The 27,574-nt window shown below is 38.3% G+C and overlaps 2 protein-coding genes across 2 annotated transcripts in view; both read left to right on the plus strand.

Annotated features, from left to right (window-relative positions):
• The first annotated feature begins 332 nt into the window (after positions 1-332).
• Positions 333-18,156, plus strand: rnf41 (ring finger protein 41). The gene is made up of 7 exons (XM_017706965.1): positions 333-481; positions 5,943-6,035; positions 11,442-11,557; positions 13,584-13,855; positions 15,170-15,305; positions 15,488-15,591; positions 16,127-18,156. The coding sequence occupies exons 3-7, from the start codon at positions 11,468-11,470 to the stop codon at positions 16,479-16,481; spliced, it is 957 nt and encodes a 318-aa protein (XP_017562454.1). The 5' UTR covers positions 333-481; positions 5,943-6,035; positions 11,442-11,467; the 3' UTR covers positions 16,482-18,156.
• A 3,413-nt stretch (positions 18,157-21,569) lies between these two features.
• dgkaa (diacylglycerol kinase, alpha a) overlaps positions 21,570-27,574 on the plus strand; it is a 69,912-nt gene continuing 63,907 nt past the window's right edge. The window contains exon 1 of the mRNA XM_017706978.2: positions 21,570-21,889. The gene's annotated coding sequence lies outside the window, so the exon portion shown is untranslated. The remainder of the gene's footprint in view (positions 21,890-27,574) is intronic.

Here is a 27,574-nt window from a genome sequence, read left to right on the forward strand (position 1 = left end):
GGACGATATTGGTTTACCAGCTGACCCAAGGCTGATTCCACATACAGGATTTAATCCTAACCGTTTCTAATGGTCATTTTCAGCATGGGACAATGTAGGACGTAGGCAATGTAATATTATTTGCATTCATCCTAGTGTTGGTGTTTTTCTCAACAAACAAAAAAACTGGACAGATTTTAAGAAAGTTATATAAATATATTCCAAAAAAATAAATAAATGCTCGCTGAATTTGCTGATGTGTATTTCTTTATTAGATGTCAAGTCCAAAATGATGGGTTTGATGTGTAGATAAAATTCGGTCTGTTTTTCTGAAGCAGACTGACCCTCAGAGCTGGACGGGACGGACTTCGCTGTAAGTGACACACATCCGTTCAGCTAAGGAAGAGAGGCAGGGGGGAATCGTCTCACAGACTGAACCAATGAAACTGGGGAAATCGACATAATTACGTCAATTCGAGGACGTACATGTCTGTAAGAACAGGTACTGTCACTCCTGGCGTTGTATGTTTGAAAGCTTAAAGAATTTTAAATCCATTAAAGGTCTAGATAGCAGATGACTGCCAAAGACAAACAGTCTTCTGGCAAGAGGGACGCGTTAGCTGTTTTTTCTGCTGTACCTTGGTGAAGGGTAGAGAGCGGAAGACAGTAAATAAAGATATATATCTCAGATACTTAAATATGCCTTTATAAGGACAGAGCAGACGGTCTGTGGTTTGATTTAATGTAAAGTAACGTCAGTTCAGCCTTGTTAGGCAGTCTCATGTTGCTAAGAGGTTAGCTTAGCATTCGCTAGTTACTTGGTGAGGATAATTGCTGTCGCCAATATCTGATTTATATGTTTTTCCTCATACTTTTTTGAGTCAATGCTTGAATAATGCACTACGTGGACATTTAGTACAACGTGTATACCAGTTAGGGTAAAAAGTATTGTTATTTATTCAGTTTTCGTTTCTCCACAGTGCTTTTCACACAACGTTAGCTGGCTAGGTAGCTTTGGTAGTTAGCTAGGTTAGCTGCTTTCTAGCAAACGTTTGGCAACGTTAGCTAAGCAACCAAATACCAACGTTTCAACCTTGTTTATCAAGAACCACGTTCGTAAGATTGGTTTTCTTCACTGCGATATGTGCAACCAAGCTAAGTAAGCGGTTAAGGTTGATTTTTAAAGGTCTACCTTAGCTTGCTAACATTTAGCTGGCAAGCCAGTGTCTAAAAGTAGCTAAGCTAGGTTAACTTAGCTGTGTGGATCACGTTAAACGATAGTTATCGGCTTATTTTGCTGTTAACAAAATTAGGTTGTTAAAGTCTTTGTATATTTGTCCATTTCTTTAGACAGGAGAGATTAAGGCTAGCTTGGCCAGTTATGATTTCCCGACACTGTTAGTCCAGTAGGTCGCATAGCTTGCCTTGTGTCTGTCGTACAACAAGTAAAATAATGTTGGTCCACTTGTTTATAGGGCACTTCCACAGATTTTTCAAATATGCTGTATAATTCAATCTTTGAGACGTGAAGTCCTTTAGAGTGGTTTAATGAGAAATGGTTCACTGTAAAGACTCGGGATTTCTCTGTAGTAGTGGTGATGGGAAGCAGGAGTTATGATGTCTGCAATACAAATATAGCCATTTTATTTACTGTCCGAAACGACCAGTGAAACTACACGTGTCTTCTCAGCTTTTGTATGTAATATTGATGATGCTAAACTGTTATAGCTTATTATTATACATTTTCTTTGGCAAATATTTTGCCTCACATCACCCTGCTGGTATTCCTCCCCATGAATAGATCGTAAAACTACATTTTGGGCCAAATCCTTCTCTAGCATAAAAACTAGTATTAAACAGTATCTCTGACATCAGGCAGCAAATTTATAACCATTTTAATTTGTAACTTTTCTGTGGTGTAGCTTTCCGAGGCTTTAAATGCTTTGGACATCTGGCTCTTATTATCACCACTGTGAACAATTCTCAGTCAGTATGTTTCTCTAGATTCACATCCGATCCATTTGAATGACTTTGTTTACACCATAAAGATGGAATTGTGCAAAAATGTGGGTGAAAAAAAGGATGAAATTCCCCTTTAACTGCATTCTCTATTTCACTTTTCCATCAAGTTGTCCCAGCTCAGGGACAGGAGCATAGTTGTTTAGCATGTGATTTCTTCATGAACCTGTCCAAAAAATCCTTCTAAACATTATTATGCACAAAAATGTGCTGACAGCTTAAGGTTCCTGCCAGCATATCCTTGATGTTTGATGCTTGATTCCACTTTATGGCTTGTGAAAGTTTGCATTTATTTGTACCATCTCAAAGATGTAGAGGTATAACCAGTAATGTAGTTTGTAAAGCCGTAAAATGGCTCACTTGGGATGCAGAAGGCTGTTAGCATACATTTTCTACATGGAAATGTTTAAATTATTTGAATGTGAAATAATATAGTTACAAATAGAGCATGAATGGTGACAACTAGCTGGAAGTGGAAAGCAATTTAAGAAACAGTTCACAGAAAAAAAATCCCTTTGCCCAGATTTAGTCCATCAGCCAAGATATGTTTGGTGTCTGAAGTTTGCTTTAGTTTTGCTGGGTTAACCTTGAAGCTCTAGTGTAAAACTAAAGGCGTCTTGGTCAGTGGACCATTTTAAGGCTAAGCCGAAAATTGTGGAAATGTGATTTTTTTTCAGTGAATCATTCCTTTAAGCCACCTCCCATTGAGAGGGGTACATTCTGATCGTGCCTGCCTCTCTTCCCCGTTTGTGTTGCCATGCTGAAATTAGGTCACCAGCATCCAAATGGGACACGACACCCCCTTTCAAGTCAGCAGTACACTGTAGCATATGCAAAAAAGAGATGTTTCTAAAGCAGAGGATTCCCTCCATTTTTTTTAAAACCCGTCGGCACAATTTTATGCCCTGTCGGATTCTGAATCGATCTGCAGTTTGACCAAAGCTCTTGGCCCCTCACATCTTCTGTTTCAGTTGCATTCTAAGTGAGAAAGTCGATACTGCTGGATTAATGTGCTTCCTGCAAGGATACATAAAACACAGCACAGCCCTGCCAGCCATATCTGCTTTGTTTTTTCAATGTCTGTGGATTAGTACTGACTAAGCCATCAAATGAAGAAAGACGGTTTGCAAAACAACTGGGCTGAGCTGTGTCAGGTTGAAATAGAGAAAAAAAAATCACGTTGTCGTGGGATAACAGCGCACTGTTCAGGTAAATTTGAGTCCCCTAAGGAATGAATGATGTAAATTGTATCCTCAAAGGTACAAAGGACTCACTCCATTCCCAGGAGAAATGAAGTGAGACTAGCAGGGGCCTAGTTTGTCCCTTTTCATAACTTAAAATCAAAAGCCTCATTTATAAAGAAACACCTGAATTACATTCTGAATTTATTATTTAGATAAGGTATCAGTGTTTGTAGACATTTGATTTATAAAAGCCAGAAATGTGCACGAGTACTTGGGCCAGTAATTAAATACAAAAATCACTGTTCAGGTATTGATTTTTTTTTTTTCATGAGAAGACAGAAAATATGCAGTCTAACAATTCAGTAAAATACCGCTTTCATGCTTTAACAGAACTGTAAAATGAACGTTTGCTTGCGTTTGTTTGTACGTTATACTTTGCTGCTCTAAAATGCGAGTGCCCTAATGTGAGCATATTGCCTGACTGATTTCCAGAAAGAGTTAGAATATTTTTCTGTAATCATTTAACATATTGGAATGTCGTCTTCTGAACGGGCAAAAAACATCAGCCTTTCAGCATCCATTGTTACTGGTAAGCTGTAATTTTAGCTCATAAGCTCACTAGAATCTTTTGATATTTGATTCATCTGACACACAAACCTACCACTTTTCCTCAACAGCCTTCTTTTTTCCGCTTCTCAGCTGTTTTACCAGGCATCTATTCACATAGTCCAGTATGAAAATACTCTGCATACACATTTTTAATCATGCAATGTAATGCTCAGTCTTGCATACCAGACTTCTGCCTTTCCCTTTCCTTTACACATGGAAGTGTAGAATCAGAATGCAACTGATAGAATACCTATAGCTGTGTAGAGAAGATATCTCAAGAAACAAAGCATCTAAGACTGAGACAATAACGGCTGTAACACCCTGACACCGGTGTTCTTACGGCAGTTTGAAAACTTGCATTCATCTGTGCACATTTCCACATCACGTTTTCTAAATGGCTTAAACATGAAATTTGACATTTGATCATTTTAAAATCAAATCAGCCTGTATGGATATTTTAATGACTCATTTAGAGTCAAGCTACAGATTATCATTATGTTGATAAATTACATGCTTTTCCAAGTACATCATCAGTAACATGAGTACTTGTAGGATACCGAACAGCTGCATGTGTCATTAATAACATATTTTTACTAAATATAAGGAGCCAAACACTGAATCAGAAATCCTATGTTTTCTTGGAAATGTCTCGGTATCATGAGGTCATTTTTTTTGCTAAGGTACCCACTTGATATTCAAGCTTATATTGGAAGGCGCCCAGCTTTTTGTTTTGCTTTGCAGGCATATCTACCTCAGATCCTGTTTACTTTCACTCTCCAGTGATGAGGCCATGATTTCTAAAGTGCTCTTTTATTTGGTCTGTAGTTTGTGTGTGATTGTAATTGGTAATGCTTCATAAATGCTAATAGAGGCTGTGTGTACAAGAAATCAATACAACACAATGGCAAAGTAGGATTTTCTCTGATGGAAACACGACACTCAAAATTCCTCATTAAGATATGGATCATATTGTTCTAACTGCATTAGTGGTGCTCGGTCCAGCTGATGATTAGATAATAACATACATTATGTTCAAAACTCTATAGACATCCTTCTAATTAGTACATTCAGCTATTATAAGGTACACTCATTGCTGACCATTGTATGTACAGGTTGTATGAATATCTTAATGGGGAGTTTCAAGTACCTTATATCCATCTGATGAAAGCCTTCTTTGATATAAAGGAACATTGACCGCTAGAATGGGATACTGTGGAGCCTAATGTCATCATGCCTGATGCCAAGCGCCGGTTCCAAGGGTTTAAACCCTTAGCATTGGGCTGTGGAGCAGTGGAGCTGCGTACTCTGTGTGATGGAGCTCCATCCAGTGCCTTTGGGATGAGTTAGAGTACCAGAACTAACATCAGTACCTGACCACACTAATTAAATCCTCACAGCGATGTTTCAACATCTAGTAAAGGCTGTTGCTGCAACAAAGGAGAACAAACTCCTTATTAATGCAATTGATTTCATATGAAATGCTGGACGAGCTGGTGTCTACAAACTTTCGAACATGTAGGGTGAAGCAGTTCCATTCTGAAATACTGTGTAGGTTTATTTCTGTCCAACACCATGACCTACAGTATAATGTATTCTGTTGTAGAGTTTATTTGCTTAAAATGCTGGAAAGGGAAGTAGACTTGGGTAATTAAGAGTAGTGAATATTTTTAGTTTCTAATGTCTTTGCAGTCAACTCCTGTGAAAGATTATATTCTTTCACACAACCTTTCACCGAAGATTTATGCCTTTTCACCAGACTGCTTTTAAGATTCTGCATATAAACACATTAGTTACGCAAATGAGTTCAGAAACTGGGACTGCTTCAATAATGTCTTTATGGTCGTCAGGCAGTGAGTCAGTAAAGAGTAATTTACAGTTCCAAATTAACAGTCAGAATAATGAAAGACCATTACATTAGCGGGTGAGAAACAAATAATGGCATGGAAGAGCAAAGAGCTCAGAAATGTAAAAAAAAGGGAATTTGTAAAGAAGTAAGTGTTCATGAACAAGACTTTCTCAAATGGGATCTAACACAGACAATACTTTACATATACACATTAATATTATAGACTTGCAAGACTTGTAAAATATCTGGCAGTCTGGTTTTATTGGTTTATAACACATTTCCTGTTATGCTTTTTGTTTGTTTAGGAGTGATGCATTTTTCATAGAAAACCATCGTTACCATCTGACCCATGAGGAAGACTGAACACCAAGAAAATATGAGGGCAGTGCTTGAGTGAGGTATGAATATTTGTCTTTGTAGAGCTTTATGCTCATATCATGTTTTATCACCTTCCACCATAAAATACTTTGAGAACTGAAATGAAATTGCTATAAGAACAAATACAATATTTGATTTATATAAATGTATGATACATTTATTTAAATATATGGTCAATCAGTCAAACATAAGCATGTTTGTGTTTGTGTGTTATTGTTATCTTTATCATTATAATCTTAAGAAGAATATCTAATCCTGTCTACCTGCTTGAAGGTTGCGAGCCTCTTGGTAATTAAAAGTGCATGTGTAACTCAGTATGTTCATAGAGTTGGTTTGGAATGTCTTGTTTTCCATAGTGCTCTGCAACTCCAATTTGAAATGAATCTCACAGCAAACTTTCAGACCCATTTAAAATGATGGACTCCCTACAACATTCACGCAAACAAAACATTACTATTGCTCAGGCGAAACGTGAAATTATGTTAAGCAATCCAGTGAAAGCTGTTTAACATACTACTTGCGTTCTCTCTTTATTTGAATGACTAAAAAGCCTTTGTAAGAAACACAGTGCAAAATTCAGTGTGTGCACAATGTAGTGGAAACACCACTCGATTGTACAGAAATCGATTGGCTTTTTAATGCTCTTTTGGGTATTCTTGGAATGCTTTTATATGTTTTGAACAGTTCCATATGAGGAAACTGGACCTTTCATTTAGGCAGAAACAGATGCGTGGTCATGTAAAAGATGTGGGCAGTGTTGGTTCAGCCTATCCGTAACAGGCTGCTCACTCTCTTTAAGCTCTGTCTTAACACAATATTTAGTTTGATTTGTTTGTCATACCTCTAATTTGAATTCCACCTTAATTAGCCTCTTATTCTCTTTGACATTGCGTATTGTTTTACCAAAGTCAGCCAAACCTTTTATTTAACAAGTCATTGCTTAACATTTACCTTTTAGTTTCATCTCTCATTCTACTGCTGGTACTTTGTTTTCAGCTTATAAACGGATTATTTATCTGATTAATTATCACATGGTTTTTTGCACTTGGTCGGTCTGTCTGTCTGTCTGGCTGTCTGTCCTGGCACCCCTGGATTTGCAGTTTTTATTTCTTACAACAGGTTTTAAAAACAGTAATTCTAGCATTTAGCTTGTTAAAGGAATCTCCTGGTTTTTCAAATGAATCTGCCGCATCTGCTGGACACGTTCAGTTGCAATTAACAAAAATGCTGACGCATCTCCCTGTAGGTGTGCTGCATCTGTAGCAAAACTACTTTTAATAATTTCCCTCTACTTACAACACAAAACCTGTTGTTAAAATAAACTTAAAACAAACTTAATAGTACTATGCAGACTTCAGAGATTGAGTATTTCGGAGAAGATTAGATATAAGATAATCCACTTGCATAAGGAAGGGAAAAGCGACAGGAACAAAGACGAGGAGGGGAAAATGGTGATCCCAGAATATCAAAGGTACAAAAAATGGGACTCCTAACAGCTGTGAAATACCTGGCAGACCACCCAAATCGTCCCAGTCAGATAAACAGTACTTAAAGCCTTTATCTATTAGAGAGAGGAGGAGAAAAGTTAAGTTTCACTCTTACTTGAAAGCTGGAAAAATTCCACAGGTGGAATTAAAGAAAAACGTCCAAACTAAACAAAAGCTGCTGGTGTTCTCAGAACAGTGGGCTGACCTCCCCAGAGTCCAGACCTCAGCATCACTGAATGTGTTTGGGATTACTGGAATCGTGAGAAGATGAAGAATGAGCTTTTGGAGGTGTGGAAAAATATCCCTGCACATAGACTCTAAAGATTAGGAGTTGAATTGAGGGCAAACATTAGAAAATTATATGTAGTTGTTGAGCCTTGTAACTTATAACTAATGGCCATTTTAATCAGATAATTGAGGGCTCTTGCAAGGTACTGTATAATAGTCAAGCCAGTTGGCAGGTGCTGAAACACCTTCCCATTCATTTCTGTTAGTGGTTTTGAGTCAGCACGTTTTCTGCTCTTTTCTGAGTGCAGTCAAATTATTCTAAGTGGTATCGACCGTGTGCTACAGATGTAGTGTACAGAGATTAGATTGAAAAATGTAGCACTATTCCTTTAATTAGCTGCTGCTTGTTTTTGTTGGCAGTTTAATTACCTCCCTGTAGTTGCCTGTTCTCACAAATCAGTAGCAATGTGATGCTTCGATCCACATAAAGCTGCAGCTGGTGCCATATTCCTGAGATCTAGAATGATTAGGTCGGCGCATATACAATGATGATGATGACCATTCCATAGTATTGGCATCAAGCAGTTATAAAAGCTTGCTGGCGCTTTGCCAGTTCAAATGCCTGACTAGCTCGGTGCAGCCAAAATGGATGTGTGAGAGTTTCAGAATGGATGAGGTGGAGGTGGCTGAAATTTGCTTGTGTGCACACCACTAATCATGAGATTAAAGTCTGTCTGTGTACTTGACAATGGCTGTCACTTTGTCAGGCTCACTTGTCTTTCATGCTGTAACAGTGGACTAGCGCTGCCCATATAAAATGTAATTGGGTGTGTCATAATTATGCAAATAATCTTAAATTAGAAATTACTTTTGCAATGAATTAGTAATTAATAAGTTAGCAATTTGTATCATACATATTTCACATGTTTATATATATATATATATATATATATATATATATATATATATATATATATATATATATATATATATTTATTTATTTATTTATTTATTTATTTATTTATTTATTTATTTATTTATTTATTCTCAGTTAAAAGGGTTATTTAGTAGAACTTAATTTTTCAGCATCAGGAAAGAAAATGCTTCGAACACAAAGTATAAAATCAAATGTCAGTATTTTCATATGTCCACTCTCTACTTTTGTGAACTTCTTGCCACTTGAACTCTTCAGTCCTTCTAATCTTAAGACCAACCAGTTACAGCTGTGTCCTCCCAAAAAAAGCTGCTTACGAAGGAATCTCTGACATTACGCTCCTTTTCAAAGAGTCCCTAACATTCATTAGTACTTAATGCTTTCATCATTGAGAGAGAGGTGAAAATTAGGCTGCACTGTGAGAACAACACTATGGGTTTGAAAGGATGTATAACTGATAGCTGTCAATATGCCCTCACAAAGAAAAGGAGGCAAAAAAGAAGGAAATTTGTGCTAGAACACCATGACATCCAGGATGTGGAGTAATGTTTTATGATCTGATGAGTTTAATTTCTGCTTAGATTTTACTTGGATTATTGTAATTGGAAAATGCAACCAACTTCTAAGACTGAACTTTGAGGGTGTGGAAAAACATCCATCCTAAAAAGAGTGGAAGATGTAATAAATGAAAAAACTGTTTTCGTTAGTTGTTGGGGGCTCTGTTAAATTTCTGTTTAATGTGTTTTTCTGCTTATTTTTTCCTCCTGATGCTAGGAAGTAAATAAATTGTACCGAATGACCATTTTGACTGGTAATTAAGTAAATGAGAGGGTGGTCTCTAACTTTTGCATGGTACTGTATGTGGATGTGCAGTAACAGACGCTGGATATTTGCAAGAATTATGTAACGGTCTGTGTAAACCCAAAGCAGTCATTGAGATTTTTATTTATAGTATACTTTCTACTGAAGGGTAGCTTTTCATAAACACTGTTAATGTCCTGCTACCAGTCTGCTGAGTTTGACTGCTCACACAGAGATTTCTTACATCTGTAACAGGTCTGTGGGAATGTTGCCATTTTAGTTGAGCTCGCTTGTCTTACTTAGACGTTGCTTGTGAATCTTTAAATCAAACAAGTATTATGGGTATCCCCTTTGCTAGAGTACACTGGTCATACAGTATGCATTTCAGTGCATTGTGTTCTTTGAGTGATCTTGAGTGCTCATTCTTTGTTTTATTTTAGTGATTGGATGTTCTGCATTATATTTTCGGACACCACTACAAAATGACTGAACCCCAAAGTGATCCCCTATGCAGTGTTAGTTTTACTCCATAGGTGGACCTTGTTTTAAGCCATACCCTTGCATTTTAGAATTTTTTTTTTTCTTTGTTATTGTTTGAAAAATATATCATTTTGAATAGGGAATAAAGGGTTTGAGAAGCTCAGAAGGAGAATTTTTAAAGGACAGGCTGTCTGTGCTTCCTTTTTATTATACTGGATTATATTACACTGGCATTGACACACCCAGCCAGAGAATGGGACAATGTCAAGGATGCCATTCACACAGATATTTACTCACTACCAGTCTATTCAGAAGCCAATTTGTGCTGGTGTTCAAGAACCTATTCTTACCATCTTATCCTCTCTGCAAAAGTCCTTCATATACTGGGGTCAAGATGGGAGAAGCCAATTTGATTATTTTGATTTGATCACAATCAAATTTCTTCTAGAGAAGCATAAAATGGTGAAGAATAAGAAAAATCTGTCTTCACCACAGAAATAGGCCCTGAAATACGATATGTAGTCTTCCACTTAAGCTTTGCACTGCCTTATTGAGTGCTCCAGTGTGCAGAACAATGGTCACACATCATTAGAACAGAACATCAGTAATCTCATACTCAGCAGCCGTAAATTACGCACACACCACTGCATCTCCTTCCTGAGAGAGGCAAGCAGTCTGACTCCAGTGCAGGGTCTCTAATAGGAACAGAGAAAAGGTCACCTTTTGTACAGGAGCCGCTATCGCATTACCAGCATTTATACCAGTCCATTGGAGTGATTCCACCACCTCACAAAGCCATATGGAGGTGAGTTCTAAAAGGACTACTCCAGCATTTTCAATATCTGTTTGTACATGGTATTAAACCATATGCTGCAGAGGCAACAATCGTTTCAACACATTTCTCTGTGCTTGGAAAAGAGCAGAAGATCCACTGCCATATAACATACTTATAATAGAAGTGAATGGGCAAGTGTTGAAGAAGCTATAAAGCTGAAGATTGACTACCAATTTTTACTGGTTCTGGAAGTAAAAGTCACGTTAAACGCCCAACTGAACCATCCAGCTATGAGAGAAATCTTAATATAAAAGAGATGTCTTGAAAACCTGACAAAAATGCAAAGGTATCATGCTGTGTTTAAAAAAAGAATGGACTACTTATCTGACTACTTGTGTGTTGGCAGGTTTTCAAGTTCAGGAAAAAAGGGCCAAAATGGAGTTCTTTTAGCTACAACAAAACATAATTTAGTCTGTACCATTTTCTTCTGCACGCAGCCTCATTTTGGTTATTCATGAGTTGTGGTATATTTGAAGCGAAATTCCGCTCATCAGCTGTGCAACCAGCTAACAGCGTTTATTTCCCTCATTTTCATACAGGCTCTTGAACCAGCACAAAGGAAATAATGGTGTAAATGCATTTGTTTAACAAATAATTTTTAGTTGGCCCCAGATGACCTTGTTATGGTGCTCTTCACTCTTTTAACCACATGCCTCCACAGGTATCAGAGAGTGCCAGTAATGTGCCATGGGGTACGACGTCACCAGGTTCCAAGGGGAGGTGGATGAGGATCTGCTTTGTCCCATTTGCAGTGGAGTGCTGGAGGAGCCTGTGCAGGTTGGTGGGGCCCTTTGTGTAAAAGCCTCTTCTGAAATAAGGAAGGGGCTGTATTCTGTTCTAACTCCAGTTTAAATTGTGCTGAATTGCAATTTAAAAGCACAAAGCACACTGATCCACCATTCTCCAACAAGCACTCAAACGTTTGGTTGGTCAGTGCACCGTATACCGTTTATAACTGCAGAGAGGCTTGAGAATCACATTGTTCTAGAGGGTTTTCCAACCTTTTGCAATTCTCAACCCACGCAACCGACCACAAGAGCTTACGTGGCCCGCTGGAAGATTTAACTGATCTGTTCGGTTTTTCTGACTCACCTAATTTGGTGGCTGATGTTTGGCTGCTACCAAGTGCTGGGTCAGGCTGAAGAGAGGAAACTGAGGTCTGTCTCAATTTGTTAAGCTTAGATTCATTCTTGCTATGTTTAGGTTTTAAATCACAGTGTGCATTGTTCAGATTCAATGCTTAATTTGACAATAGCCCTGATCACGTAACACAGAGTGATCTGCTCTTTTTCAGTTAACATACTTGTGAAGTCCTGCGTCAAGTACTCACTGATTTATTTTCTTTGTTTCTGGGGTTTCTTACTGAAACATAAAGGCTGCTTCACTTGTACATGAACCAGCCTCTAGATCTTTCCTTTTGAAAGTCCCTGTTAGTTACCATTTATCTATGATGTAGAAATTCCAAATGATCAGAAAGAGAAAATGTTTTACATTGACTTAAACTGGACATAAACATCACTAGCTAGCATTTTGTCAGACTAATCAACAAGCTGAATCTGTATGTTTATGAATAATTACCACCACGACAATATTTGTCATATGTAAAGTTATGTTTGGTTTAGATGTTTATGTTGTAACAAGATTTGTAGGTAAATAAAACATCTGATGACCAAAGGCCCCCAGTAGAAAGCAAAATGAAAACCACTGTTCTTGAATGTTTTTCCTGGTTCTCATTGTTTTAGAATGCTTTCTGCCATTCAGCATAACCTAGAAGTTTCTTCTCATTCACGTTGTTGTAGAAAGTTTTCACAGTTCACTCAGGTTTGTTCGGCTTGACTTGTCATAGTCCTCTGAAGTTTTTTTTGTTGTTTTGTAGTCTGCAACGTGCCCATGTGAGGAACTCTGAATCTAAGCTGATTTCTCTATGGGTAAAATGTTCTGCTGTGTATACTTTTATCCTTGTTAAGGAGCAGAAATAAAAAAAGAAAAGAAAAAGAAGTGTTGCATGCAGACTAACACTGCTGAAATGGCACCATACGACTGGCAGCCTCAACAAAATACCCCACACAAACCAGCAAGTTTTGTCAGATATGGTAGTTAAATTGCTTTGGCAGTAGTAGCCTGCAGTTTGACCAGCTGATGTTATATAAGTGTTGAGGTTTAGTAGTGTGCAGGGGTGGTAGCTTGCATTTAGTGTGTATGTAGCAATTTTTGAATAAAGACTACTAAACAACTTCAGAGGACATGATGATGTGGAAGGGAAATATACACAAAATGTAATGTCTTTAGACCATTCTGTTTACCACAGCATGATGGCAGCAATTTTCAGAAGTGACATTGGTTTTAGTCAGAGAAATCTGCTTGGATACGGAGTTCTTAATTTGCGAATGTTGCTGGCTACAGAGTGACGAAGAACTTAAAGTCTATTCTCGAACAGTGTTGAGTGTGTTGGCTCAGTGTGCACTACACCTTTTTTTTTTTTTTTTTTGAGCGAGATGATCAAGGTTCTGTCTTGGTTTGATGAAACATTTTTAAATGAGTTGTGGTCGCATGGTGGCCTCACTGGGGGAAAATGGCTTTTAGGATAGTCAGAGATTCTGATGAACATTTGCCTGAAAAGGCAGAAAGCCTCATGAACGGTCTTTCTGCTCATTTGGTTCATGGTTTAAAAATAAATAAATAAATAAATCAATATTAGCACTGTGGAGCTCCTCAGACTTGCACCCTAATCAGTGTTCTCTCTCTTCTGTATCTCTTTCTCTGGCTTTATATATGTATCTGTATGTATTTGTCTACCTCTCAGGCCCCACATTGTGAGCATGCCTTCTGTAATGCCTGCATCACACAGTGGTTTGCACAGCAGCAGATTTGCCCGGTGGACCGCACTGTGGTGACACTCGCCCACCTCCGACCGGTTCCCCGCATCATGCGAAACATGCTGTCTAAGCTGCAGATCTCATGTGATAACGCGGGTTTCGGCTGCACCGCTACACTGCGTCTCGACCAGCTGCAGTCGCACCTCAAAGACTGCGAACACAACCCCAAACGGCCCGTTACCTGCGAGGAGGGCTGCGGGTAAGTGAGGTTGCAACCAGAATGGTCCATTCAGTAACTCATGGGGGACAAGTGGAGGGTGGCTGGCATGTTTAGTTGTTCAGAATATGGAATTCAAAATGTTGATTAATGTACTTACTTAAAGGGGAAATCTACTAATTTCTGCATAATTCACTGGTTGAGATGTAAACAGTCAAGTGGGAGAAACTTACCTCCTCACATTTCTTTACGTTGGTGATGACAGGAACCAGGGGTAATGATATCTACATATACACACATATACGATACAACACACACATAGCCACTTTTATTTCCAAAACAACCGGTGAACTTGCATGTGCCTTTCATCTTCACATTTTTTTGTATATATTAAAATAGTAGTAAATCTGGGAAAAAATAGTATTTTTGCCTTATGACACTTGCATGTTCCTCCCCATTAAAAAAAAAATAGTTTGTCAAATTCTTCTCTCAAAACTAATGTAAAACAAAGTTTTACATCAGACTGCAAATTAATAACAATTTCATGAAATAACTCTTTGGAATGTAGCTTTTTGAGACAGTACACTCTTCAGACGTCTGGTCCTTTTCATCACTACTGTAAACAATTCTTGCTCAGTAAGTTTCTCTTCAGAAGAGCATTTCCCAACAGTCATTGCTGAATGACATTTATTTATTTATTTGTTTATTGTAAGGGGATTCCCACCAATTTTTCAAATTTTCTGCAAAATTCAGTCTTTAAGATGCAAACAAAAAATGTGATGTCCTACAGTAATTCTGACTAAACATATAGTATGTAGGGGTGGCCAATGCGGCACGGAGCATACAGATTTATTTTTTATAGTACATATCAGTGTGACAGTTTTGATAGACTACTAGTACACTACTAGTAAGATGTTTTAAAAATTCTCTTAAACTGTGTTTCTTTTCACTAAATCCAGTTAAACAGGACAAATGAAGCATTCAGTTGGTCAGTGTTTTTTCGATACTGAAGATATGATCAGAGTATTGTTTATCAAATTTTCATGATGGCGATAAAATATTGTCACCTTTCTCTCCTCTAGCAGTTCACTACAAGAAATACAGGGAGTGTTAAGGATGCTTTTGTTTTATTGTGATTCTTGTCAGAATAATGACAGAATAAATGTTGAATTAAATGATGTTAGTGGCAGAATGTAAGGAAACCACAGAAAGGATAATGGTTTGATTAACCATTTAATCAAATAGACTATAATAATTGGTTCTAGAAATAATCATGAAATCCTTCAGACCTGTGTGAACCGGATAAGCAGAAAAGTGCAAATGTGATATACTTAACATGCCTGTCGCCTTTTCTAGGCTAGAGATGCCCAAAGACGAGATGCCAAACCACAACTGCATCAAACACCTACGAAGTGTTGTTCAGCAGCAGCAGACCAAGATCGCAGATCTGGAGAAGACTGCAGCTGAACACAAGCACCAGCTTGCTGAGCAGGTTAGACATGTGTATATTGTTCTTTATCACAGAGCCATTTTTTATCAGACCGTTCTTTGGAAAACTTGGTCAGCAAGTACGCTTACCGACACTCCAGCATGGGCTGTGTATAGCTGCAGCTTCCACAAAAACATGATAGGATATAGAGAAATGTGTTCAGTGTTGACTTTTCTTTTGTGTAGAAACGGGACATCCAGCTCCTCAAGGCATACATGAGGGCTATCCGAAGTGCAAACCCTAATCTACAGAATCTGGAGGAGAGCATAGAATACAATGAGATCTTGGAGTGAGTGTTGCAAATTCCGATTTTTGTCTAGCTCTGACTGCATGTGCTATTAAAGACACAACTAATTTGTACCAATTATAAGCAATCTGTTTGAACAAAAGCAATATACAGTAGCAGCATATGCTGCTTAATTACAAGTAACCATTTGCAGATTACCCCATTATGGCATTTATTACAAACTTAATCTATCTGTCTCCCTTCGGTTTCTTCTTAATTAGTTTATTTTTGTGAAGGATGAATGAAAGAACTGTTCAGTGGTGGTGATAGGAACCAGACGTCTTTAATGCTTCTAAATGCTGCATCACAAAGTTATTACATGAAATGGTTTTAAATACACTACCTGATGCCTGAGACATCTTCTTTAATCAGTGTTACTTCTAAAAATTTAGAAGACATTTAGATTCAAGGATTGTTTTGGATACTAAATAAAATGCCTACAATTGAATCATGCAGACTTTTTTGGGAAAACCAGTAGTATTTCCCTTTAAGATGTTACATATTGCTGCATTTCCTTTTTTTTTTTTTTTTCCCCCAGGTGGGTGAACTCCTTGCAGCCTGCCCGGGTGACCCGCTGGGGCGGCATGATCTCCACACCTGATGCCGTCCTCCAGGCAGTGATCAAACGTTCCCTCATTGACAGCGGCTGCCCACTGTCCATCATCAATGACCTCATCGAAAATGCACATGAGCGCAACTGGCCACAGGGTCTGGCCACATTGGAGACGAGGCAGATGAATCGCCGCTATTATGAGAACTATGTGGCCAAACGCATCCCAGGAAAGCAGGCGGTGGTAGTCATGGCCTGTGAGAACCAGCACATGGGTGAGGATATGATCCTGGAGCCAGGATTGGTGATGATCTTTGCCCATGGAGTGGAGGAGATCTTATAGTGGGTACTACAGGAATGCAAAGGGTTGATGAATTTGGGCAGTACTGACTAGATAAAGGGGTTTTACTGTGAGTCATTGTCCCCTCTAAAAAATAAATAAATAAATAAATAAATAAAAATTCTAATTCAGATCCAGTGTCAAGGAAATGCCTGGCAGTCTTTACCTCATATTTAAAAGAAGTATACCAACACGGGAAGAAAATAACATATATGAAGGAACAGAATCAACTACGAGCTGAGGAAGAGAGCCTCTAGCTGTCCTGTTCTTGTTGCCTTAAAAGGAACATTTTCAAAAAGTGAGCCCTGAAGAAAAAGGAGAGCCTTCTCTGAAACATAATCATTATGATATAATGGGGTTTTATCATGAACGCTGACAAAATGGATTGAAGTGATTGTCTATTTACCCCTTTGCCATTCAATGCTGTCTTTCCTGGACTGATGATAAAAAATGTCCAGTCCAGATCTTCTGTAATGTAAATGATGTTCTTTGTAAATATGGAAGATAAAGAAATATAAACATATATGCTGTCTATTCTTGGTATTATAGAATAGTTAACAGGTATTTTTTGTTTTTTTTTGTTTTTGCTGTGTCCGTCTCAGTTTGCTGTTTTGAGTGCTTTTGGTTACCCTGAATCTGTTGGCTCTTCACTTAAAGCCCCAATTAGGACTGCTGCACTTAAAGATTTCTGAATAACAGCTTAGCTGTAGAGAATGGGTACAATTACTGTGCTGTCTGTTGGTTAATGTGTCATAAGTCTGGGTCATGACACTGTTTCAGCAGTTCATAATTGAGGCTTTAACGGTTGTGCTGACTGACCAGGTCAGATAAAGCATTCTGTGCTACCCTACACAGATATCAAACAGAAGGAACACTATATTCTTCAGCATCTGGGAATGTGAAGAGTCTTTGCCGACAGAATAGAGTAACTAGCAGGAGGAAATCTTTGGGAAATTTGATAACTTGATTGCAGTGATGGGTGATGGCTGCTTACCTTTGCTCAGCCACTTCTTATTGCTTGGGAGGGTTTTTTTCCCCTCCCCTATCCCTTTGTCAGTTTCTCAGTTTTGAGTCTCTCAATTCTCTCAGTCTGTTAGGCTCTGCCTGATTAAGTGGAAAAGACTTACATGAGCATTTGATGGTCAGGTCAGATCAGAATAGTGGCTGGTTCTGTCCAGTTTTACAGCGCTTAGTCAACTACACCTTGTTCTATTCCTGTTGAAACACTGACTCTGAAAGGACCCCAAGTCTAGAAAGTGCAGCAAAAGAAGTGCAAGAGCCGACTATCTGAATTTCACCAACTTGCATCCGTTTCACTATGTAAGATGCCCAACCTATCTGTGCTCTGCAAAAGATGGTCATTTGTCTTTATTATTATTATTATTATTATTTTTTTTTTTGGTCGCACTTGAAGTGTTTAGGTTTTTATTTTGTGCAATCAGTTCCTTTGTTCAGGAATAGTGATGGATTTGAGAGTTTATTTTGCATATGTTTTATTTTTTTTTGTTTTTTTTGTCTTGATAATTTTGCTGTACATAGTTGATTTTAAAGAGGGTCTGGTGTAATTCTTGTGCTGCCGTGCTGTCTTTTCTCAAACAACCAAAGTGTGTTATTGTGATTTTTCTGCTCATTTGTGTTTTTTTTCGGTTCTGCAAAAATATCAATATGAACTATTGTATGTTGTCCTGTTCTTTCTTTCTTTTTTTTTCCTCCCTATGATTTATTAATATGGTGATTCTTACTTAGCCCCGAGTGTCATTTATGGTAGCTACTTTCAAATGCGCCAGAGTATGATTTTAGTACTTAACAGGACGGAGAATGTCATTGCTTAGCAATATTCAACATGAACCGGGGGGGGGGGGGGGGTGGGAAAAAAAGTGTGGAGAAACAGCTGCACCTCGTTGCAGACTTTGCCTTATAAGCTGTGCACTTCGTTCAACACAATGTATATTTGACCTCCTTCATTTTTGAAGGGTGTCAGATGGCTCACTTATACTGGTCATCTTGGTCTCCGCATCAACTCTGCTCTTGAATTGTAAGCCTTTCAGCAGATTTCACATTTATTATCCTACATATTAATCTTGATGTTTTAACCAACTACACAGGGACACTGAGCTCAGTGGTTACAGTTTAAGTCTCTGAAGATATTGTGGTTTGGCACATGTTGTATTATTCCACTTTCACTCAGTACAGCATGCTTCTTAGTCCTGAAATGAAGGTACAGGCATTTGGATGTGATATTTTTCCTTTTTTTTTTTTTTTTTTTTTTATTTTTTAAATTGGCTTACTCGTTCTGTTGCAGGAGAATCACACAGGACCTGTAAGACCGCTTCAGGCCTGTGCAGGATTTATCTTGTGATCATGTCTTGTCTTGTCTTGTCTTTTCGGAAGTGAACTGTTCGATTTGGGAGACTTCTTGCAGTGTCGTCTTCTGTGGACGTGACGCTTATTCCTTTGTTGCTAATTGTCTTTCTTCTGGCTTTTGTGCTGTGGGATATTGACAATATTAATAAACACAATGTTTATTTCACAGCATAGCCTCACCCTGCTATTATTATTTATTCTTATGATTATTATTGTTATTATTATAATTGTTGTTGTTATTGAAATCTACTGTGTTATATTTGGTGTTGCACTGTCTAGCAGTTTAAAAGCTTTCAGGGGGCATCATGTGCTTTATGACCTGACTTGGCCTTCTGCTTTTCAGCAGTTCTTCCCCTGTTTTACCACAACATGGCACCAAAGTGCTGCAGTAGCATTTTCTCAAACAGCCTGCTTTAAGATTTCCTGATTACATCTCTTTCACTGCATTGTACCCACGCTAGAGTAATATTTCAGACAGGCTTTCATGATCTTGCAAACAATGCCTTGTAAGCCATTGGTATGTCTACATGTAGGGCTTTTCTGATTGCTTTCTATTCTGTTTTTATTCTACTTCTCATCTCACAGGCTCACTTTTGGTGCACACAAACAAGCATAATCCTCTCTTGTTTGGTATTTGCTTTGGCCAGCCTATACTCAAATGGAGCGAACCATTTTAATCCTCCCTTTTGTGTCGGTGTATGGACTGGAATGCCAGTGTTGTGTGAATGTCTCTATCCAGCCACACTTCTGACTGAGGTCAGTAAACATATTGACAGGTTCCTGTCAAGATGATACATGATATTGATTTATCGATCAGCCAGATGAGCACAATTCAAAGCCTGTGGGTGGATTTTTTTTCCCCTTCATTTGCTCCAAACTTACAGCAAATGCATGAGCTCTTGCTATTAAGCAAGGTATTCTGATAAAGCAGTCTAATGATTCTCTATTGCTTACTGCATCTGATAACCATATGATGACATTAGCTCACGTAGGGTTTGCTATTCAGACACGCCCACAGCCTTATCTGTTTGCGCCTGCTGGAAGAACTTAGCACTTTTTTTTCTAATTACAGAGACTTCCAGAAAATGCAGTTTAGGATTATTTTCAGGTTCATAAAAAAAAACAATGCGGAATAAGAAGCCCTGTGGCTGAGGAGGTGTTCTGTCAAAATGTTGCTGAAGTTCTTGTCTTACAATAGATCACATTAGCACATGTATTGTTTTCTAGCACTTATCAGTTTCAACAGAGCTTTTGTTTTGCTAACAAAAGAGAATAGACTCCCCAAAACTGCAGTTTTTTCACATAAAAGCATTTTAAAAAGCCTTTACTTTTTCAGTTTTAAGAATTCAATGTCAGAGAAGCTTTTTGTGAGGATGATTAATGAGGAATTGCATGGATTCTTCAAAATTGTGGGCATAATTTAATGGCTAAGATGTAAACAAAGTGGTTTGAAAGGAGTGAAATGTATGAAGCCGTTCAAGTGACATCCCATAGAAATAAAAATAATGGATGGCTGCGACATATTAATGTGAGGGAACAAGATCGAAATGTGTGGCCATGACTTAGTAAGCCATGGGAATGGGACCATACCTTACTAAGCTGTGGTCAAAGCTAAATTATCTCATTCCCATGCTATAGTCATGGCCATGCAAGTCAAGACCACGCATTTTTATTTATATATATATATATATATATATATATATATATATATATATATATATATATATATAAATATTATATATATATATAATGTGATCTTGACATAGTAAGGTCTGGGATCAACAGGGCACTGTAGAAATGCTCCATTCTAGAGGAACAGTGGTGATGATAGGAACCAGACGTCTGCAGCATTTAATGTCTCTTAAGCTCCCTTACAGAATGTTATTACATGAGATGGTTAGGAATATGTTTCGTGATGTCCTGAGTTTTTTTTTCTTTCTTTCTTCTAACTTTTAGAAAACTTGTTTTATAAAAACTCAGTCTTCATGTTTGGTTTGTGTTGTAGGAATTATGACCCCTGGTTCCCATCACTTCCGTTGTGTTCATTTACTAAGTTTCCATAAAGTTCAGTTTAACAGCAGGCGAAGCAAGAATTAGTGGAACTAAAGGTGGGCGATTTGATAAAAACACACACAATCTAATTTTTATGGCAATTGCCTGACGCTCTTATCCAGAGCGACTTACAATTTGATCATTTCACACAGGCAGGCCAAGGCGGTGTTAGGAGTCTTGCCCAAGGACTCCTATTGGTATAGTGTAGGGTGTTTGCCCAGGTGGGGATTGAACCCCAGTCTACAGTGTAGAAGGCAGAAGTGTTAATCACTACACTATCCCAACCACCTCGATATATATATAAACAATATTTCAAGACGTTCTCACGATGTAATATATTCATCAAGAAACGGCAAAGTAGAGTCTGCAGTGCCACAGATCCAAATACTGAATTAGTACAAGCTACAACTAGAACCACTTTTATCACCTGCTGTGCTGAATCCAGCTAAACAGGTTTGATTACGCTCGCTTGGTAATAAACATGAGGTCAGTGTTTCTAGAAAAGCGAGTATTTACATTACATAATCGATCTCGGTAGCCGTATTGATCACCTCTCAGTGGGACTGAAGCGATGTTGACATGTCGACATTTTTAAGATGTTTCTCTCAGGGGAGATGAACCGTTACTAGCCAGCGTTTAAACGCTTTGCTGTTTGCTAACGTAGCGTGAGATTCACACCGCACCGGTTCAGTGCTCTCTCGGTCTTCTCACTCTTTCTCTTTTCTTTTTTTTCTGTTCCCTTCTTCAGAGTTATCGAGGCGGTGCTTTTGACTTGGGAGTGTCGAGCTGGGCGTGTTTGACAGTCAGTGGTTTTTTACGCCATTCTGTATGGACTACAAACGCACAGCTCTGCATTTTTCTCCTCTCTCTCTCTCACGCTAGTCCTCTCTCGTCGCTTTTAACTTGCCTCTTTCGGTCTGCCAACTAAAACTTGTGGCCATTTTACATCTCTCTCATCTCTCGGAGGACGAGATAAGGCTTATCGAGAAATCAGGGTAAGTGTTTTGGATCGTTCCTGGTGTTTTATGGTGTCCAGCGCTGCGAGGGAAGTCGTGTTCAGCCTCTGCCGTGGGTTGTACTGAAACTGAATTCAGGAGAGTTTAGAGGAAAGTAGAGCTGGCAGAAATGTCCACGGGCGTGATATATAGCGCACTTCTGCTGTGCTCAAGTGTGCTGGGTATGTGCTCTAAGGGTGGACCGATGCACGTATATTCGATACGGTTTTCAGCTTCGATATTGAGTCATATTCTACGAAGCTCTCATTTAGGCTACTGTACACACGTATGCAACAGACAAAAGCAAATATGTTTCTATATATAAGTTTGAATATAGGTTTACATACATTTGTGGTATGTATTTGATATGTACCTATTCAAATTGGACATATACACTCATCAGCTACCTCCTTCAATCTATTTTATCAGCTGCACTTACTATATAGGTGCACTTTGTAGTTCTACCATTACAGACTGTAGTCCATCTGTTTTCCTGCGTACTTCGTTAGACCCCTTTTACCCTGTTCTTCAGTGGTCAGAACCACCACAGAGCAGGTACTATTTGGGTGCTGGATCTTTCTCAGCGCTGCAGTAATGCTGATGTGGTGGCGGCATGTTAGTGTGTGCTGCACTGGTACTAGTGGATTAGACACGGCAGTGCTGCTGGAGTTTTTAAACACTGTGTCCACTCACTGTCCACTCTATTAGACACTCCTACCTTGTAGATGTAAAGTCTGAGACGGTAGCTCATCTGCTGCTGCACAGTTTTGGCTGGTCATCCTCTAGTCCTTCATCAGTGGCCGCAGGACGCTGTTGGTTGGATATTTTTGGTTGGTGGACTGTTCTCAGTCCAGCAGTGGCACTGAGATTTTTTTAAAAACTCCCGCAGCAATGCTGTGTCTGATCCACTTGTACCAGCACCACGTCAATTTTACTGCAGTGCTGAGAATGGTACACCACCCAAATAGTACCTGTGGTGGTCCTGTTGGGGATCATTGGGTATACAGAGAAACGGACTACAGTCTGTAATTGTAGAGCTACAGAGTCACCTAAGTGGAGCTGATAAAAAGGACAAAGAGTGTAGAAACAAGGAGTATTTATTAAAGTATCTGGCCAGTGTATGTTGACATATTTGCATGTGTTTATATATTCAAAATGGCGCGTTTAACTATTTTAAGGGCATAGATAATGAAATAGCACACGTATTCCATGTATATTGCACATATTTTCAATTTAAGAGCAAATATATGCGTCTTTTATGATCTTCAGTGTTTTATTTTGAACTCAAAGCTCTCACTGTGTGGGCTAACAAATGGCGCAGCTTTAGCATATTTCCGCTAATTTCTATTAGCAAAAGTCACAATATAAACACCATTATTTACTCTTTAAAAGGCCACACTGCCTTTTTAAATCCTTGAAATGCAAAGTGAGTTGCCTGATTAAATAACATGAATTAAATAAAGTGCTACTTTGGAAGTAAGAGGCGGCTGCGATTTAGCTCAGTGACTCATGCATTGTTATGCTATGACATTTTGGTACAGGTGTAGCAGCAGCATTCAAATACAGCACAAGAGCAGACACAGATCGGCCAGAGTAAAAATTCAGAAATCAGCCTGTCGCATGTTTGCATCTGCTGATTCTGATCGTGCGTTAATTGCAAAGTAGCATGTCATTGTGCAAAATAGTGATCTTTTTAAACAGTGTAGCCAAAATAGGCTGCCTTGTTTTGATTGTTGACAGTCCCAAAAGCTGCTAAATGAGAAACATATTTTTTCTACACTGTATTGCCATGGTCCTCAAACCAGTTCTCAAGGGCCCCCAAACTCAATTCAATCCCAGCTCCCACCATTTAGGGTTAGAACAAGAACATGGACCATCTGGTGGTTGCTGAGGACCTGTTTGAGAACCACTGCTGTATTGAAATTGTAAAGACTCGTTTTACTTCTTTTAGTCCTCTGAGCTGCTGTGAGTTCTCTGTCATGACTTGTTTTTTTGGCTGGTGTTTGACTTTCTTTCACGTTTGTCACAGAAAACCCTTCTCAAGTAAAACCTACAATACTGCACTTTCTTTTTACCCTTTCTGTTCTTAACATTCCAGTTAAACTTGGAAAGCCTAAAGTGTCTGAGCTGCGAGGAGTTTGCAACTTATTTGGGTATTCCAAGGCCCACTTTCAAAGTAATGTGCAACATGTTAAAATACCGTAAAGCAGGCTTTTTGTGCGCGTGTATATGTGATCTATATTGGCCACAAAGCACAATATGGACCTGTTTGAACTAGTGTGCTTGTGCTTTGTCAGTGCTGGATCCCTCTGTTTAGTTTGTTACTGGGGTATCTTGAATAATAATCAATGTCAGTGCTGTCAGAGCTGTGGAACGGCACCTAGTGAATAAAGTAAATGTCCCAGATCCTTCTCACCATGCGAGATGAATGGATTGCATAAGTTGCCGTATGAAATGCTGTCAAGCAAGTTTATGGAGTGCACAGTTTTGTATCCTACATTTTTCTTATATGTAATTTTACCCATTATGACATTTCTGTGGTTTGATAGATAAATAGATCGAGGTATTTACATATTATATTTACAGATCATGTAATGTAGCATGTTATTAGCATCTAATTAGCTATTAGCATGTAAGATACATTTGTTTTATTTGCCTGAGAGCAGGTATTGCACTAAGTGGTACGAGGTAGTTTACAGTGCATTGAGTATGTGTTGTACCAAAAATATCATTTTTCATGACCATTTTCCAACCTGTCTTTGTCTTTCATATTTAAACAAGCTATTTTTGTTATTGTTTTGTTATTAAGACTGAGTTCTGTTCTGATTGGCTGCACCTCTTTCAAAAAAGCACTTGGACTGAAACATTGCTTATAAGTTCTGTGTTGATTTTTGTGACAACACAAGAACAGTGGATTCAAAACAGGCTGTTGGTTTTCCATGGAATTGGGCCTTAAAGCTTGTTCTCTTCAGAACTGTAATATCACACCGAACTGCAGGATGTCTGGGTGAATCACTCGTTCGATGTTAAAAAAAAGTTTCAGCATTTTCCTCTGCCTCCTCCTCACCCTCCTCCTCCTCCACTATGACACTCTATTGGCCAGTTGCAAAGCTGTGTTTTTTTCCGTTTTTTTTTTTTTTTTTTGCAGTTGTTGTCATTTAAAACATCTTGAGACAGTGATGGAAAGAATGTCTCTGGTCTGCTTCATTTTTACTGCGTGTTTATGCTCCCTTTTCCCTTCTCTGACACATTAAACCACTGGAAAGCTTTCACAGATATGAACGCATTTAGCTCACCTAAATAAAGGCCTAATGATGATCGTCCTCTTTCTTGTCTCTTTGAGGAAATCCTGACCTACACACATTTGGCTGGTCAATAAAGGGTGATTCACCTGTCCCCCTTTTATACTTCTGGCATCATGGAATGGAAAACCGTCTTCAAGAATAACGCTGAGGTTTTCCTAAAACTGTGGATGTTTTTTTAGCAGGCTAACCACATTGCCCAAATGGCACAATGGAAAACCCGCCTTTTTTGTGGGGCTTATTTGGGACAATAATCACTGTCCCAGAGATCCTTCCCACTTGCTTGAGGCTGGACATGATCTTATTATGTATCTAAAATTGGAGTAATGGTGCTGGATTTAGAAGCCCCCAAGAGGTCTTTAAATCCCTGCTGGCTCCAGTGGTGCTTGTAATCAGGTACAATCTGTAATAGTGTAGTTATGAGTCAGTTGACCACTATTACCACATTTCATAGAAATGCTTTATATATGAAGTTCTGAAAGGCATTCTAAAGTATTCTAGCTGTGGCATCCTCATATATATATATATATATATATATATATATAAATACACAATGTTGCATGTAATGGCGGTTTGCAGGGAGCTCATTTCCTTTTTTTTCTGGTTTCACTTTCCCCACTTCTTCTGGGTACAACCAAGAATAGTATGATACAGGATATGTTCAGGAGCAGTGCTTGAAATGATGAATGTACAGTTGTATGCAAAAGTTTGACACCTACTGTCAGATTACATGTTTTGTTGGTGTTCTGATATTTTCTAAAGAGTTGAGTCATCCTCTACAGTGAGCAAATAAATGTGACACGTTTTTGGCAAATTACAGTTTGCAGTTTGTATTTATTTGTTGAATTGAACATATTGGGGGGAAAAAGAGTACATAAATGTACCATACTCCACTATAGGCTTACATTAAGCAGATAAACAGTAATTGTACTTTAAAATGTGCAGTTCTCTGAAGAAGGCATGTACTTAGTACTTGCTTAAAAGGAACAAAACTTGTCATTTGACAGGGGATGCAAAAATATTTGCTATATTTTATTAATTGTATAATATACAGACTGGTCTGACTCTAAAAATGCCACATTTTATTTTAAAGCACAAAGTAAAAAATCACAAGCTTGTGCAAAATAGTGGTCATATAAAAGTGAGGTACCATGAATATAAAACACAAAAAATCTACCTTTTATATAACAAGCATGTTGGCACCATCAGACAAAAAACCTTGTGTCTCCAAATGGGTGACTTTATAGGAGAAGACAAAAACATTCATAACTTTTAATGGAAATCAATGTGAGAAAATTTCATGACCGGTTATTTTGGCTCGGATCTGTTGGTCCATTCTTCATCAAATTTTAACACGATGCAAAGAGCAGCTGGTGCTTTCGAATTATTTCAAAAAATTTAAATCGACAAAACCGAAGACGCAAAGTTTTGTTCAGAGAGCAACGATATTCCAGTTTTCAGCCCTCTATTATCATTGTCTTAAAAAGTCTTTGTAATAAAGTAAATGGTGCACTATGTATTAACATGAGATGAAGATGTGATGACAGTAGTAGATCTAGCAGACTAGCAGCAAAATAGTGAAATAGACTACAAAAATCAATAAAAACGACAATAAAAATGTCACATTGATGATTTAAACATTTTATTGTCATTATTACACAAAATACTAGTCACTTTATACGACATGCACATTTTCTGGTAGAGCTACAGGCTTGAAACCATTGCCCAATCATAAATCAGAAAACTGCTGAGAATGTACTCTTTAACAAATGATCTTACTATCAAGGGAAGTAACTATTTAACTATCAAACCATTTGTAAAAGTGCTGTCTGTGGAGCTTGCTTACAAGTAGTGGCCGTTTCTGGCTTAGGTTACCAAACATTGCATGTATGAATGGCCAACGTTTGCAAGCTGTAGCAGTCATGCTGCTGCATCACTCAAATGCTTATTTTCCATTAAATCATCCACACCAGTCATATTACATTGTCATTACACGTTAAAAAAGATGAAAATGCACCATACACACAGTAAGCTGTGACAAAACACTCTGTAAGTGTGCAGCAGTGCTTAGTGAAGCAGCTAGCCTAAAAGCTAACTTCACTTGCTTTTATTTGTATTAACATTATATGATTATTATCCATCCACTCTACAAAGCTTCCACATATGTACTTCTTGTTATTATTGTTTGTACTTTAATATTGACATATAAACAGAGTATGTGGATGGTGCAGAGTGGGAGCAGAGCGGCGTGATTTTGCCCAATCGGCAAATCGGCAAGTCAGCAAAATTTCTCTGAAATTGCTCTAATACTACACTATCCAATGAGCAAGTCCTTTTTTTCCCACACTGACTGCCTTTGTGCGACCTGAGTGATGTAGCAGTG

This window comes from Pygocentrus nattereri, chromosome 9, assembly GCF_015220715.1.
Source record: "Pygocentrus nattereri isolate fPygNat1 chromosome 9, fPygNat1.pri, whole genome shotgun sequence".
NCBI lineage: Eukaryota > Metazoa > Chordata > Actinopteri > Characiformes > Serrasalmidae > Pygocentrus > Pygocentrus nattereri.

Excerpts from the sequence above, each read along its gene's own strand:
- rnf41 (XM_017706965.1), top strand. The coding sequence starts at position 11,468 with ATGGGGTACGACGTCACCAGGTTCCAAGGGGAGGTGGATGAGGATCTG. Across the intron at positions 15,306-15,487 it reads AGCACCAGCTTGCTGAGCAG|AAACGGGACATCCAGCTCCT; the intron begins GTTAGACATGTG and ends TCTTTTGTGTAG. Across the intron at positions 15,592-16,126 it reads GAATACAATGAGATCTTGGA|GTGGGTGAACTCCTTGCAGC; the intron begins GTGAGTGTTGCA and ends TTTTTCCCCCAG.